Source organism: Pteronotus mesoamericanus, unplaced genomic scaffold, assembly GCF_021234165.1.
Source record: "Pteronotus mesoamericanus isolate MK-2021 breed Mesoamerican mustached bat unplaced genomic scaffold, CSHL_Meso_final scaffold_128, whole genome shotgun sequence".
Classification (NCBI taxonomy): domain Eukaryota; kingdom Metazoa; phylum Chordata; class Mammalia; order Chiroptera; family Mormoopidae; genus Pteronotus; species Pteronotus mesoamericanus.
Window position 1 is genome coordinate 421,485 of NW_026555305.1, and position 16,390 is coordinate 437,874.

Sequence of the window (16,390 nt, forward strand, 5' to 3'; positions counted from 1 at the left end):
GTACCTTTTGTAGCCAAGTTCATTTCAAAGAAAATAAGGTATTGGTTTTGTGGATTCCTGCAGACTCTGGGACGTTCACAGAAAAGCCATTGCTATACAGGCAGAAAAACAAGCATAGATTGAAACAAAATCCCTTTGTCCAGCAATGTTGACTTAGGTGGAAATAGATGTCAATGCTCAGCAATATTTGCTACCACTGAGGCAAGGCTACTCCTCCAAGGTCATCAGAGTCAATATATGATTGACACACCTGATTTTCTGAAAATAATGGGAGATCTAGATTTGTCTTTTGAACCAGTTTATAAAGCTTTATTCAGGTATAGTTTACATGCAATATATTGTACCTATTTGACATGTGTGATTTGTTAAATTCTGACATGACATACAAACCCATGAAACTTCATTAAAATTGTGAAATGTCCATCAGCTTTACCTTATGTGATCTTATAATCTGCCCTTCCCCTCCCCAGGCCTCCAGGCAACCACTGATTTACCTTTATTTGTGATAGATTAGTTTGTACTTTCTAGAATTTTATGTGGTTTGATCTGTTAAAAGCTTGTTTTTTCTGGTTTCATTCATAGTTCTTTGAGATTCTTCAATGATGCTTATATGAGTAGTTCTTTTTATTACTGAGTAGTATTTTTTCTATGGATAGACCATTAATCCATTCATCTGTTTATGGGATTTGAGTTACTTCCAGGTTTGACTATTGCAAATAATGCTGCTAGAATATTTGTATATAATACTTTATATGTATGTGTGCTTCACTTCTCCTGTGTTAGAAAATCAAAGTGTAATGTCTGACTCATAGTATAACTAAATGTTTAAGATGTAAATTGTTTAATGTAAATTGTGAGATTGGCCCTAGCTGGTGTGGCTCAGTGGGTTGAGCACTGGCTGGCAAACCAAAGGGTTGCTGGTTCAATTCCCAGTCAGGGCACATGTCTGGGTTGCAGGCCAGGTCCCTAGTAGGGGGCACGTGATAGGAAACCACACAACGATGTTTTTCTCCCACTGTTTTTACCTCTCTCCCCCTTTCTCTAAAAATAAATAAATAAAATCTTTTAAAAAATTGCTAAATCATGATCTGAAATGGTTTGCTTTTGTGTACCCACCAGGAGTATATGAGAATTCCAGTTCTTCAACATTCTTGTCAGTATTTTGATATGGTCAATCACTTGAATTTATCCTTTAATAAGTAAGCAATTGTTTTAATAGCATTTCTCTAAGCATTCTTGATGTTGAGCAGTTTTTTTTTATGTGTTTATTTGCCATCTGTGAATCTTTGGTAAAATGTTCATATCTTTTGCCTATTTTTTTTGTTTGTTTTATGAATTGTGGCTACTTCCCTTTTCATTAACAAACAGTTCATTTTTGTTCCTCAATTTTTTTGTGCTATGTGCAATGTAATGAACATATATACCATGTACTTTTAAACTTATCTGTATTATTCACTTTTTCACCATTATGCTCTTTGTTTAGACTTTCAGTAATATAATTAATTAAATTCTGGTTTGTAGTGTTCTCCAATTTCCCTGATGTAAATATTCCCACCATGGCCGATTTCAAACTGTCAAAATGATGTCATGGAACATGGAGTTGGGAAGAGTTGCCAGAGGCACACCACTTTATTTTCCCTGTACTAATCCAGTAGCTGGAAATAACTTTTAGAACAAAGATGATAAGAAAACACTAAAATGATTAGGAAGTGACACTTTCACAGATTCCTGTGCCATTGCCAATTCTAGCTCTTCAGTGCATCTAATTGCAACAACAATGTGTCATTCAAGACTGCCTTCTTTAGGGTGAATTACTTTGCCCCAAAGAGTAATCAAGCTCAGCTATGTCGTTCCCCACGCCAAAGTTTGGACTGCTAAGGTCCAATTTAATTCGGAAGTTGATAGAACAGATTTCAAAAACTCCGGTGAAAACTGTCCAATGACCCTCCAGGTCCCATTTGTCTATCTTTGGCAAAATGGACACACCAGCTGTAGAGGAATCTGTGCCCTTGAAGCTTGGGCTGAACACAAAGAGCTTCCCCACTCTTCTACCTGGCTAACATGGTGACAAGTCTGCACTTGGTGTGAACACCTGCCACTGGCAATAAAATGGATCTGCTTTCACCAAGTCACCTTTATCAGGCCACTGCCCCCCGACCACTGCCACTTGACAGTGGATACCTACCCAAACATTTGTCCACCCCACTAGACATGCCAGTGCTGAAGCTTCCATTTTAGGCCTCACAAAAAATCCCCTCTGTGCACTACAGAATTCCAGACATTACCGACATTAAAGAAAGCTTTCACTTTAGAACAAGGCATTCAATAGATGTTCTACTTTCCCTATCAGTCCCAGGCAACTGGGCTTACAAAAGGCCACAGTGGCTTAATTACACCTTCCAGAAATTATAAAATAACATGATCTTATAAAATGGGTCTTCCTCTCCTAGCTGGGTGGCACAGTTGGTTGGAACATTGTCCTGTATGCCAAAAGTTTGCAGGTTTGATCTCTGGTCAAGGCACATAACCAAAGTTGCGGGTTCCACCCCCATTCGGGGCATGTACAGGAGGCAGCTGATTGATGTTTCTCTCTCATATTGCTGTTTCTCCCTTCCTCTAAAAACACCTATAAAGAAAAATTAAATCCTTGGGTGAGGATTAAAATGGGTCTCCCTCCTACCACTGGACCTCATTATACTAAATTCCTGACCTTCAGGGCTCTCTACTCCCAATCAAAATACACTGAAAAAATTACCTTTCCTTGCCCTCTGCAGTAACACTACATTTCAGGGTCCACAAAGATCATATTGAAGAAGACATTCCTCCTCTTTCAGCTATCCTTTTTGGTCTTGTTCCCACCCTAATTGGGAAGGTAGCTAGACCAAGACTTGAACTATCACGAGTTATGATCCTCCCACAATTGAATGCATCTTTAGCTATCTGCCAGTTTTCTGGCACCCCGATAATGTTGACTTGCCTAGCCTAAGCCACAGCTTTGCCAAATATTCCTGGCCATAAAGGATACTTTTCGTGCCTCGGGATGTAGCACTCACAAAGAACAAATGCTATTGCTTGGCCTTCTGGCATTTTGTAGCCGGGCTAGACAGTGGAACCTTGGTTCTCACACTGAATTCATTCTGGAAAACTGTTCAAGAAGCAGTTTGTTGGAAAATTGAATCTTCCTTGTTGCCTGAGAGACATGTCAATGAACATTCAGGTATCAGGCCTGAAAGGGTTGTCAGATGGAGAACCAAGACCTAAAGTTTTGTTAGAAAACAGAGACACTCTTTCCATAAACAACTTGGCCAAGAATTGAATCGTTAGAGAATTAAGATATTCGAGAACCAAGATTTGACTGTACCTACTTTTGGTAGATAGATGAATAGCCTGGACATGGGGCACTGCAGGTGATGGGCTGCCCCCACCTGGCAATGCAGCAGCTGCTTGTCTCTACTTTGGCACTTAGGCACCATACTTAAATGGCCTCTTAAATACCACGGCCACAGCTAACTGCTAGTTGGCACCATAATTTTGTTCCTATTTTTATGGCAAAAGTTTGATACGGCTTAAGGCTCCCTTTCAACCACCTGCCCAGATCGTAGCCTATTCAGCTGATTCTTAAGAAGCCATTATTATCTCCCTACCCACACCCTGTTGATCTGTTTAGAAGGTCACATTTACAAAGCTAAAACTCAATTGTTCTCCTGGCCTTCCCTTTAAAATCCCAACTCCAAGCTCAGTGGGCTAGAACATAGTCCTGATAAACCAAGGGTGTGGGTTTAATCCCAGTCAGGGCATTTACAAGAAGCAACCAATGAATATATAAATAAGCGGAACAACAAATTGATGTTCTCTCTCTCTCTCTCTCTCAAATCAATAAAGAAATCTTTTTAAAAAAAATACCAATTCCAACTATTCAGGATGGTCACTATAATGTCCTGACCTAAATCCTTCCTGGTAACATATTAAATCTTGTTTGCTTATGCCAAACACAAAGTCCAACATTTTAGCCCCTGTCAACTATTGGTTTTAATCTTCTAAGTACTCCTGTCTTGCATAGGCATATATCCCTCTACCTCAAACTTCTCCTCTTAATTTGACTTGTAATATCACATTTGGGGGTTAAATATAACCTTCTGGCCTCTTGCCAAAAAAGTTCTGTATCTTGATTGCTAATCTATATATGGGATAAAATTGCATAGAACTGCACACACACATGAGTATGTATAAAACAGTGAACTAGAGCAAGTTCTGAGGATTGAACCAATGTCAAATTCCTGGTTTTGATATTAAGGTTATGTAAGATACTACCATATGGGAAACTAAGTGAGAAGATGATCTGTACTATATTTACAATGTCCTGTGAATCTATAATGATTTCTAAATAAGACGTTAAGAAAGGATTATGTGTCTTTCTTGATAAATCCTCCCCAGAACTTCCCAGAGCAGTTAGAATAAAATCTTAAATTTCTCACCGTAGCCTGCAAAACCATGTGCATCAGCCGCTCCCCGCTCAGCTTCCCAACCTCCTCCAGCCCAACCAACCTTCACATAATTCCACCAGCAAGCTGAGCTCTCACTGGCCATGGGGTCTTGGTCCATGCTTTCTTCTTCGCCAAAAATGTTTCCTCACCTTTGCATCTGATGCATAACATCATCTCTTATTTACTGTCTGTGCTGCACAGTTTAAAGTCCATGTCCGCACTTTTCCAGACATGGATCCTGAGGTTTGGTGAGAATGAATACAACCAGGGTCAGCCAGATGGTAATGGGCTCAGCTCGGAGGAGTTAGAATCGCAACCTGTCCCCAGAATCCAAGTGCTTAGCTACTAGCCCATGCTGCCTCCTTCACACATAAGTAGGGAGGCAATGAAAAGAGACCCAGATCTCCCCCGTGGATCTCCTCTGTGGCTGGCAACAGGACTCTGCTAGTCACTGTCCTTGGTGTTTCCCTCTAACTCCTAATTTTTGTACAGTGACTGTGGGGTGTGATCAGGATTCCTCCCGGGGCCCCAAAGCTGTGTTGAGTTTCTACTACCTGCATCCTGCTGTGGTTCCTGTGATTCTGCCTTCCCTGCAGCTGCACACCCTCTTATACCTGCAATATTCATTTCACTTTGACACATACCGAACGGGACCTGTCAAATGCCAAGCTCTGTGTAAACTTCTGGGGATATGAGGCAGAACAAAAGAGAACAAAATGTGTGGGTGCTCGTTAAATTCTGTGGAGTGGGACAGACAGTCAACATGATAAATGAGAATATAATTCATCTGGTGCACACCAAACCTATGGAGAAAAATAGAGCAGAGAGGGTAAACAGAGACCAATTGAGGCAGGGAGGTGGAGTGGGAGCACTAAAATTTCAGAATATGTGTTCAGCCCTGACTGGGTGGCTCATTTGGTTGGAGTGTCTTCCGTTCACCGAATGGTTGAGGTTTGACCACTTGGAGCATGTATGGGAGGCAACAAATCGATGTTTTTCTCTCACATTGATGTTTCTCTCTCTCTCAAACCTCTCACAAAGAACACTTCTCTCAAATCTCTCAAATCTTGAGAGATCCCAAATCCTTGGGTGAGGATTTTTTAAAATGTTAAGAGAAAGAAAGAAAGAAGGGAAGAAAGAAAGAAAGAAGGGAAGGAAGGAAGGAGGGAAGGAAAAGAAAGAAGGAAAGAAAAGAAGGAAATTGTATTCAGGGGAACTCTCACCAAGAAAGAGATGCTTGAACAAAGACCTGGAGAGAATTCAAGGAGAGCCTTGCTTTCCTGTCTGGGAGACAAGTTGACGGGGTCTCCAGGCCACGGTCAGGAAGCCGGGAGAAATTTCTACACCCTGTCAATGAAGTTCGGAATGTGATCTGAGGACACTGCCTTTCTCCACGCCCTCTCTCGTCAGCGTCGTGAGCACAGGAACCGGGAGTTAAGGAATGAGCCCTTCAGGCAAGTTGAAAGACACTTTATGTCCGTTAACTGATGATATCAAAGGCTTTGCCTTTTGCATGACCTTGTTTTCTTGGTAACTCCACACTTCTGGTGATTCATTTTTACTGCCTTTTGTGAAACTGTGAGTCCATGACAGATTGGGGAACGGTGGGGTCCTTCCCCAGAGGCAGTTTGAGCTCTGGCAGTGCGACTCTGGAAGCCACTGGGGAGCTTCTAGGACAGGAGGGACATGGTCAGCGTTGGTTCTAACAGGGTCCCTGTGAAGGCTGCTTTGAGAATGGGCTGAAAGCTGGCAAGAGGACGGGATCCCAGTCAGGAACTGACCTCAATAATCCAGAGAGGGAAGATGGGGAGGGTTTAAAAGTGGTTTGATTCTGGATGTAACTTGAACGTCATGGACAGACAGTGTTTGGACGGCTGCCCAAGTCCCTTCCCTCAAAAAACCCCACTCTACCTGCTTCCGAAACTCTCCCTGGTCTTCTGCAGGCTGGTCCCTCGCTCCACAAAGAGTCAGGGAACAGAAGTGCTGAGTTTCTCTTGAGTGGGTACAGGAGGCTCCCTCCCGGCCAGATTTTCAAACCAGGAGCCTCTCACCATTGAAACCCCTTCCTCTCCCTTAGTCCTCATAAGTCTATCAAACATCATGTGTTTCTCAACATAAAATAAGCACCAGGCTCTCCCTTCCCGCTATAAGGATCCTAGTCTCAGGCCCTGTGGTCTCTTTGCTGGACTTGTAGCCCCTCCGCTGGGGTCCCGGGGCCGCTCTGACTCACTGGCGCAGCAGGAGAGAACATGAGCCTGTTTTCTCCTACACTTGCAATCCCCCAAATCTTTGAAAATTAGCAAATTCGTATGAGACTCACTTATGACACCACTTGGCCAGGGTTTCTATGAGATGAATGTTAACCTTCACACTCCTACTTAGTGTAAGTGTCATTAGAGGGCACTGCAGAGACGTCGGTGTGCTCCAGGAGGGCCTCCCGCCCGGGCCCCGGGGAATACGCTCTGAGGCAGTAGGTATCAGAGGGCTGGAGCAGGAAGGTGCCGTCCGGGATCTGTCAGCGGCAGGGTTTATCCCATCACGCCTTTAATTGCATTACTGACCCCAGTCCCTTTATGAAAGGGAGGAGCCTTGGGAAAGCACAGCAGAGGAACCAGTGCAGCCAGGCAGTCGGCAGCTCAGCCTCCGGTCCAGGATTACCCAGTTGGAAGTCCAGCCTTCTCAAGGAGGTCGGTTTCTGGAAAGAAAGGAAAATTTCTAATCACGTGTGTCTGTAGGTGAGAGTGCATGCATGAGTATACAGGCTTAGCTATGAGGAGAAAGTGCCTACTTGCAAAGATTAGGGGTCTCTCAGGCATGGGGCGGGTATGTTGTCGCTACTGCTCTAGCTGTGCAAAATCTGGCCCGTTTGCAGGAGACATCTCCTGGGAAAGCCTGTCTGTATGGCTGTGTTGTCTGGTTAATTGTATGTTTCTAGGAATTCATTTTTATGGCATCTTGGGAAAGTATTGGTCCATGGCCGACCTGGGTACAGGTAGAAGTTGACATTGAAAGCGTCAATATTGGATATTTAGCCAACTTCTACTGAGTGCTTACCGTGTGCCAGCAAATAAATGTTAACTCTGAGCTGCCATGGTAACTCTGGGAGCTGGTGTCATTGGAGATCAGAGCCCCCATGACACAGATGGATACCTGACGAGTAATGCAGCTCTGTAAACACTGGACTCCAGATTAAGGAGCCTGACAGTCTGGGGTTTTTTGTTTGTTTGTTTGTTTTATTTTGTTTTTTACTGAGATGTAGTTGACATACAAAATTCTACTAGCTTCAGTTGTACAATGTAATGATTCTGTATTTGTATGTATTGCAAAGTGATCACCACACTAAGTCTAGTTAACATCTGTTAGCACACATAGTTACAAAATTTTGTTTTCTTGTGATAGGAAATTTTATTTTGCAGCCTGGCCTTAAAATTCCAGCTGTGTCTGTGTGGGATTGAATGCATGTCCGCAAGTGTGACCACCTGCGCTGTGTGTGCCTGGCGGCCGTCTGGAAAGAAAGTTTGTGGGGAGATTGAGAAGAAGGGCAGGGCATGGATCCCACAGGAGAGACACAGAGACAGATGGCAGCGTACCTGGATATAAGGATGGGCCACAACATCTAAAACGGAGCTGGAGGGGTGAGAAGGTGGGCTGGCGAGGTCTTGCATGACCAGGAAGGACTTGGTACTCCTCTGAGATCAAGGGAGATCAGTGTAGGGAGTAAAGTGGAGTGTGACCTAAACGGATTAGCATTTTATAAAGGCTGACTGGAAGCTTTGTGATAAATGGATTAGGGAAAGACAAAAGTGTGTTCAAGTTTATCTAGGGTTTTTTTTCTTTCCACTCATCTTTTCCCCAATAAATGATGAGGTCAGGGTAGCTAATCTGATCTGATGGCCACTGTGAGGTTGACACAAAGCTGCCATGACACTGACTAAACAGAAACTAATTAGGTCTTTGTGTACCCACGGATCAATACCACCCAATACCCACATTTTCCAATTTTGTGGCATGAAACTTGCTTTTAAAAAAAGCTGGTGTGGCTCAGTGGATTGAGTGCCAGCCGGTGAACTCAAGGGTCAATGGTTCGATTCCCAGTATAAGATACATGTCTGGGTTACAGGCCAGGTCTGCAGCAAGGGGCACGCGAAATGCAACCGTACATTGATGTTTCTCTCCCTCTCTTTCTCCCTCCCTTCCCCTCTCTAAAAATAAATAAATAAAATATTTTTTGAAGAATACAGATCTTCGAAATGTTAACTAAATATGAAATGGAAAAAGGACACAAAAATAGAGAAATGATATAGAGAAGGGATTAAATCTTTTATCCATGTGACATCACAAATGGTATGCCTACTGTTGCCCAGGTAACGTGATCTGTGGTCAGAAATCAATATGGAGCAATACAAACTCAATTTCATCTCTGCTGGGTCCTACACACCCAGGGGAAAAGATCAGGGATTAAAAACAGAGGGACACCAAACTGTAACTTTGATGAATGCAGTTAAGCAAGGAGAAATGTTTTTCACAAGGAAGGGTAATTGATGGTGGAGAAAAAGAAAATCAGTGAAGAAAAATTTCCTATGGAATGTGTCCCTGGACTGACACAGCAGGGGCAGCTGGTCGTGCAGGCATCCATGTTTGATGTAGGCATTTCCAACACAGTAGGAGACTGTTTGTATGGATTCTGGCCTGTCTCTTTCATTTCATTCACTTTGTTTTTCAACTTTTCTTCATATTTTGTTTTCCTATAATAAATGAAAGTATATTTGTACAAGATCATTGCCTTCATTCAATCACATCATGTCCAGTTGCAAGTTAAGACCCCATTTAGTATTTTCAATTGAATAGTTTTTAAATGAAAAAAAACATAACAGAAACAAACTCTGCATGGGTGCAGAGAACAAACTTACGGTCACCAGATGGAAGGGAGTTGAGGGACGGGTGAAAAAGATGATGGGATTAAGAAGTAAAATTGGACAGTTACAAAATACCCCTATTGTGCTGTGTATAAGGTATAATGTTTTGCCCAAATTTCTGAGGGAAAAATAAGGCTGCGCATTACACATGGGTAGTACTAATTCTGTATATCTATAAATGATTTTAATTCTATTATTTATTCTTATGTGTTAAAAGTGTAACTCTAGAAAGCAAGAATGATATCTGTATGCAAAATAATACCCTGGAATACAATGATCGGTTTTGTGTCTAAAGGTAAATAAAGAAATAATTGAATTAAAAAAATTAAAACAAAAGATTTTTTTCCTGAAAGTTTGGGCCAAAAACATGGATGGGCATTATACATGGCAAAATACAGTAGTCACAGGGATGTAAAGTATAGCATATGGAATACAGTCAATAATACTGTAATAACTATGTATAGAACCTGGTGGGGTATTTGACTTACCCAGGGAATCACTTCCTAAGATATAAAAATGCCTAATCACTATGCTGTACACCTGAAATTAGTGTAATATTGAATGTCAACTGTCATTGAAAAAGAAAATTTTAAAAATAAAATAAAATTAAATATTTTTATTGAAGTATAAAGCACATAACTAAGAATTTAAAAGGTAAAGTAGATTTTTATGGAGGAACACTCCTATGTAACTACCTCTGAGGTCAGAGGTAGACAATTGCCAGCTGAAAAACAGGAAGTACAGCATCTCCCAATCTCAAGGTGAAAACTTTTATGCATAATTTCTGCTGAATTTTGTATACTTGTTCACATCAATAAAGTTCTCTTTATTTCTTGTTTACTAAGTGTCTTTCAGTAATGAGCACTGACTTTTATTAAACATTTTAAATTTAAGATTTAAATGTATCTCAGCAGATGATTATAGTGTTTTTTTTTTCAATATTCCATTAATGTGGTAGGTTACATTGATTTTTAAATTTTGACTCTTCATTTAGAAAGTAAACCCTGGATTTTATTTACAAGTAATTTGCTTTTGATTTTTACACCTACATTCATGACAAATTGTTCTGTGGAGTTCCTTTCTTTAATGTATTGACAAGGTTTTGTTATCAGGGAGGTGCTGAACTCCTTAACCAAAAGGGAAGTGTTCCTACTTTCTTTTTTAATTCTAGGATAGTTTACATAAAATTAGAATTCTTTCTTTCTTAAATGTCTAGTAGAATTCATCCATGAGTTTATCTGGACCTGAACTTTTTTGTATGCCAGTGCTGTAATTAATTATACATCCTTTCTATCTCTAGCTTGCAATGTTTAAGCATCTTCCGGTTATTAAAACAAATCCCTGGAGAAATAACTGAGCAGAGCTTGAACTCCTGAAGTTTAGTCTCTGAAAATTCATGTTAAGAATGGCTTTGGATCTCAGAATCTGGTGTCAAGGTGAACCATCCAGGAATGATCATGAGTCAGAAAACCTAGAGCTCAAACCTAGCCAAGGACCTGCCATCCAGCAGGGAGAAGGGATCTCCAGGTTTCCGGGCACTGAGCTGAGCTTATTTCAAAACAGCAATAACTTGTGTGCAAGGCAGGAACTACAAAGGCTCTATAAGTCATTTCACACATGGCTGCAGCCAGAACAACACAGCAAGGATGAAATTATTTCTTGTTTGGTGCTGGAACAGTTTATGATCAATAGGCACTGCAGTGGCAGGTCCGTGCTGAAGGAGAAATGGGAAGCAAGTGGCAGAAACCTGGAGACATTCATGGAAGGCCTGAGTGATGACTTCATGGAGCCCCCTGGCCTGGTGAGTGGAGGGTTCTGATGTGTGGGGTGAGGGGCTGAGGGGAAAAAAAGGGAAAAAAATCCATTGGGGGTGCCCAGAAGTAGAGAAAGAAGAGTTACGGTAGACTCAGTTGTTAGTCCTCACTAAAGGGAATCTTTAGCATTCTAAGTAAATAAGGAAAAAACTCTATATTCATATATTCAATGAGACATATAAGAGCCCGCGTACTGATAGATTTAACTCATTTAAGCTGGTGAGTTGGTAAGAGGGTTCACTAACAAGTTCACAATTGAGCAGACACCTCAAGGATGAGGAGAAATGACTTAACGTGAGCTGGTTCATCCCTCAGAAAGACACATAAACAAGAAAGTACAAGGAATTTAAGGCCAGCAGAGATACAGGGCAGGACAGTGGGCACAGAAGCATGCAGCAGAGGTATTTTGGGAAAGCCCAATGAGGGTAGGTTTTCCACACAGGTGTCTGGCCGAACAGATCCATATGTGACAGTGATCAGACTTTGTTTACAGGTCCACGTCCACATGCAGGGACAGGAAGCCCTCTTTTCTGAGAATATGCCCTTAAGAGAAGTTATTGTTCACTTCAAGAAACAGTTGTCAGCAGGGACCCCAACAGTGGCAAATGTGGGGACACCCTCCTGGACTCCTCAAGATGCTTCTCTGCAAAGACGACAAGGTGAGTGAGGGGTGTCCAGGGATCAGAGGAATGTTTTGTGTAAACTCTTTCTTGGATACATTTTCACTGGGTCATGTCTTTATATTCACAGGAGATGAAGATACAGAAAATGGTGGCAATATTTCTGTGAAAACTACTGAAGAAGATGACAATATTACTTGTCAAAGCCAACAAACACCTTTCTTACTCATTATCCAGGGAGAGAACTGTCCTGGGCCTGAAGGTGGAGATGCTCCTTTGGAGAATCCACTCAGCTCCAGAAGAGCAAGTCTAGGCACCTCCAGGTCCCAGAAAGGGTCCCAGAAAGGACCCTCTTATCAAGGTGTCCTCAAGGGAGTGGGACCAGCATTTCCCTCCAGGCTGCATCAAGTTGCCCCTGAGCCCATACCTACCCACCAGAGCAATGCTGGAAGCACCACCTGTGGGGGACACCAAGAAAGATTCCACAGAGCCCAAAGATCATACCAGTGTAAGAAGTGTCCCAGGATCTTTAGGTATTCCTCTTGGTTAAAAGTCCATCAGAGAAGACACAATAATGAGAGGACTTTTATTTGTGCTGTGTGTGACAAAGGCTTTGTCCAGGCCTCAGACCTACACGTGCATCAGAAGATTCACGTGGGAGAGAAGGCTTTCAGGTGCAGCATATGTGCCAAGTCCTTCAGCCACAGAACCAACCTTCAGGCTCATGAGAGAATCCACACAGGAGAGAAGCCCTATGTGTGTTCCGTGTGCCAGAGATGCTTCCGCCAGTCATCTACCTACCACCGCCACCTGAGGACACACCAGAGAACTGTCTTCAGATGTGTTTCCTCCATGCCCGAAGCTTCCTCCGGGTAATGCATAGGAAAATGTCTGAGAGTGTGTATATTTCCATTGTACTTCTCTATTTAGAACATACTTTATAACTTCTCAATCATATATTCCATTCATTCTCTCCCCCTCTAAAATGTTAAAGTTTAAGGAGAGCAGGGAATTTCTGTTTTGTTCACCAAAATATCTCGGGTGCCTGGAAAGTGTCTGATACATTTTAAATGACCAATAAATACCTGTTGAATAAATGAAAGTGTAATGTTTGTGTTGTTTACTTTTTAAAATCCAGGCATGTGTCCCATGTGAGAAGACAGTGAGCTCCAACGCCAGGACACAAACCTACCTGCTACCCAGTCCCCTGTCCACGCCCTTTATTTTCGTGCAGCCACAGGCACCCATGGGGAGGGGAGGTGGGAACATGGGAATAGGCCTTAGCCCATAAAAGCAAACCGTAATATTCAAATGATGTAGTTGTTTTTTTAATCCACTGGAAATATCAATAGCTAAGCAGGACATAAATATGACTGGTGACTGAAAGTTGCAGAATGTTCTTTTCTGAACAGATATCATAAAAATCCAATGTTTTCCATTCATTTGTTTTAAAGATGGCAGGTATAGGGGGTGAAGGAACTTATTTGCCCAACCAGTATGAAAAGGCATTTTGGAGAGAAAGAAAAGATTCTCTGCAGCTTGGAGGCAAAAGCACATGTGCTGGTTATTTGGAATCCAACTGTGATCTGGTGTCCACTAGGAACTGGGGCTCAGTCCCACTGAGAAACTGGAAATTGCCATGTAGGAATGGCTTAAATCATGGAAGAGGGCAATCTGCAGGGTAAATTGTGACATTTCTCTGTTTTTCTCTCTGCATTCATAAAAGGGAAGACTATCAGGTTGCAGATAAGGCTCCACTGTGTGGAGAAGCTGCCCTCCTTCTGGGGCTGTATCCCAGTGCTTTGCATTATGAATGCTCTTTATTTTTTTTCGTTACTTTTTTCCCTTTTATTGATTCCAGAGAGAAGGAAAGGATGGAAGAAAAAGAGAAGAGAAACAAATAGCAACTGGTTGCTTGCATGCTCCATGACTGGGAAACATGCCCACAGCCCTGGTAGTGCCCTGGCTGGGAAACAAACAGGTGACCTTTAGCGTTGCAGGGTGATGCCCAGCCAACTAAGCCACACCGATCAGGTTTTCCCATTTTTAAAATTTATTTATTTTCTTATTGAATTTATTGGGGTGACTTTGGTTAATAAAATTATATAGGTTTCAGCTGTACAATTCTACAATACACCATCCGTGTATTTCACCTGTGCTCTGCCCAAGAACACGTCAGTCACTATCCCACACCCAAACAGAATTTGATGAACTGCTTTCAGTTTGAGAAATATGATAGATTCCTCAAGGAACTGACTATATCTTAGAATATTGGGTAGGACATATTAAATGGATAAGCAATGTTGTTCTATAGATTGGACACTGTTACTGAGGATACAGGCAGGAGAGATAATCAGCAGTAGACATAACTCTTGGTCCTCCTTGAGGGCAACTATGTTGCAGCCTCTCTAGGCTGGGCAGGTCCACTCGGGGCTCAGGTAGACAGAAGATGTATGGAGCCATGTGGGTGCTTCACAAGCCTTTATTCAGGAGAGTCACACAGGCCACAAGCCCGTGTCTAAGTTGGCACCCCAACTTCCCACCTCGTCCAAAGCTCCTACCCCTTAAGTACTAACCCCAACAAAGCAGACTGCAGGCCAGAAAGTGAAGTAACTAGCATGAACTGCGCACGTGAGCCTACTCCAGGCTACGGGGCAGTTTATTGCACCCAAGCTCAAGGCAGTGAGACCCAGTCTCAAGGCTGTGAGAACACTGTGTTATCAGACTCCTTCAAGGGTGTGAGAAGCTGCTCCCTCCAGTTACCCATGCATCTGGGCAAGGGAACCAGACTGCCTCCATTTATCCTACAGCAACCTATATCCCTCTTTTTCTTCTCAATTATGGTCCAGACTGAAGATACAGAGAGTTACAAAATCCACTATCTCTTCTGACTCCATTCATTAAAATTGGCAGCAAATTGTTAACACATTCCAGCTAAGAGTAGATGCATTTTATGTCGGAATGAGAATATATGTCCATTTGAATTTGTAGTCTTTAAGAATAATTGAAGGGAAGCATCAAGTTAAGGAACATGTATAAAGGACCCATGGACAAAGCCAAAGCGGGGAAGGATTGAGGGAGGGAGGTGGGGGGGGGGCAGGTGAAAGTGGTGGCGGGAAGGTGGAGAAAAATGTATTTGAACAAAAAATAAAAATTAAAAAAATAAATAAATAGGGAAAAAAAAGAATAATTGAAATAATGCTTTTCACCTCAGAGAGCATCCTGAGATTCCGAGAATGTGAAATAATATCTCCAAACAAGTAAGGGTTGTGTTGCAGAAAACTGCCAGAAACCTGCCAAGAGCCCCTGAAACCCTAAGTTGTTATTTCCAAGCATCATTCGCAGTGGCACAACACATTAACACATTTTTCTTTCTTTCTTTTCTTTCTTTTCTTCCTTCCTTTCTCTCTCTCTCTCTCTCTCTTTCTTTCTTTCTTTCTCTCTTTCTTTCTTTCTTTCTTTCTTTCTTTCTTTCTTTCTTTCTTTCTTTCTTTCTTTCTTTCTTTCTTTCCTTCCTTCTTTCTTTCTTTTCAGTTTTCACATTTTTATTGTGGGCCATAGGGGAGGGGGGATGTCCTTCCAGTCAATGGAGGTATTCAGTTTCTTCAGCCACTCCAGGATTGGGCCTTGGGGGTCCTGGAGTGGTTGGGCATGTTGGGCATGTTCCCATCATCTCGAATGGGCACTGGGTAGTGGTAGGGTGTGACCTGGTTGATCACGGCAGCATACTTGGTGTAGGGGCTGAAGAAGGGCAGAATTACAGCAAGGCTCGCAATGGTGAGAGATGCAACCAGCACTGGCTCCTTGGCCCAGGCATTCTTGAAAAAGGAGGCAAGTCTCCCGGCCATCAAATCAACACATTTTTCAAAAGTGTTTTTATTTATTGATGAGAGTCAGTCCAGAGAAGTGTGTGGTGACAAGAGTCCCTGGAGAAGTCATCCCCACTGTTGAGGGGCCTTTTGAGGATTGACTATGCACAACGGCAGGCAGGCGAAGTGAGGCCTCCGAGCCTCCCATCCTCCACTCCACCCACAGAATCTGTTGGTGCCTGCCAGCCACGCTGAAACACCAGCTGAGGTGAGTGAACATCCCCCTGGCCTTCCCAGCTCACCGCACTGAGCCCTGCAACCCAGGTGTGAGGCACCCATCACATCTTGCAGCCCATGCTCCAGTGTCTGGGACCGTGAGATGCACTGAAGTCTTGACCATTCCCTTTTCCCCCACAAACCCCACCAGCATTAGGCTTTATGTTCTTTAAATGATCATTTCATTTCCTTACATGAGGAAATGATTAGGCCCTCAGGTCTCCACACAGGAGGTAAATGCTAACACTCCCAATGACAGAAATTTTAGAGCTGGATCTTTATAGACAGGAGCACAACAGGCTCACAACTAAACACACCAAAGTTCACCATGGTTGGGTAATACAGTTGGTTAGAGCATTGCCCTGATACCCCAAGGTTGTGGATTCAGTTCTAAGTCAGAGCACATACAAGGAACAATAAATGTATAAACAAGTGGAACAACAAATCTATGTTTCTCTCTCCCTTTCTCTT

General features: G+C 42.5%; 1 protein-coding gene and 1 pseudogene across 1 annotated transcript; one reads left to right on the forward strand and one right to left on the reverse strand.

Annotated features, from left to right (window-relative positions):
* Positions 1 to 10,805: 10,805 nt before the first annotated feature.
* Positions 10,806 to 12,710, forward strand: LOC129082541 (zinc finger and SCAN domain-containing protein 4-like). The gene is made up of 3 exons (XM_054588241.1): positions 10,806 to 11,201; positions 11,708 to 11,873; positions 11,965 to 12,710. Exons 1-3 carry the CDS (start codon positions 10,806 to 10,808, stop codon positions 12,708 to 12,710), a joined length of 1,308 nt encoding a protein of 435 aa, XP_054444216.1.
* A 2,661-nt stretch (positions 12,711 to 15,371) lies between these two features.
* LOC129082411 (NADH dehydrogenase [ubiquinone] 1 alpha subcomplex subunit 3-like) lies at positions 15,372 to 15,682 on the reverse strand (annotated as a pseudogene).
* Between the last annotated feature and the right edge of the window lie 708 nt (positions 15,683 to 16,390).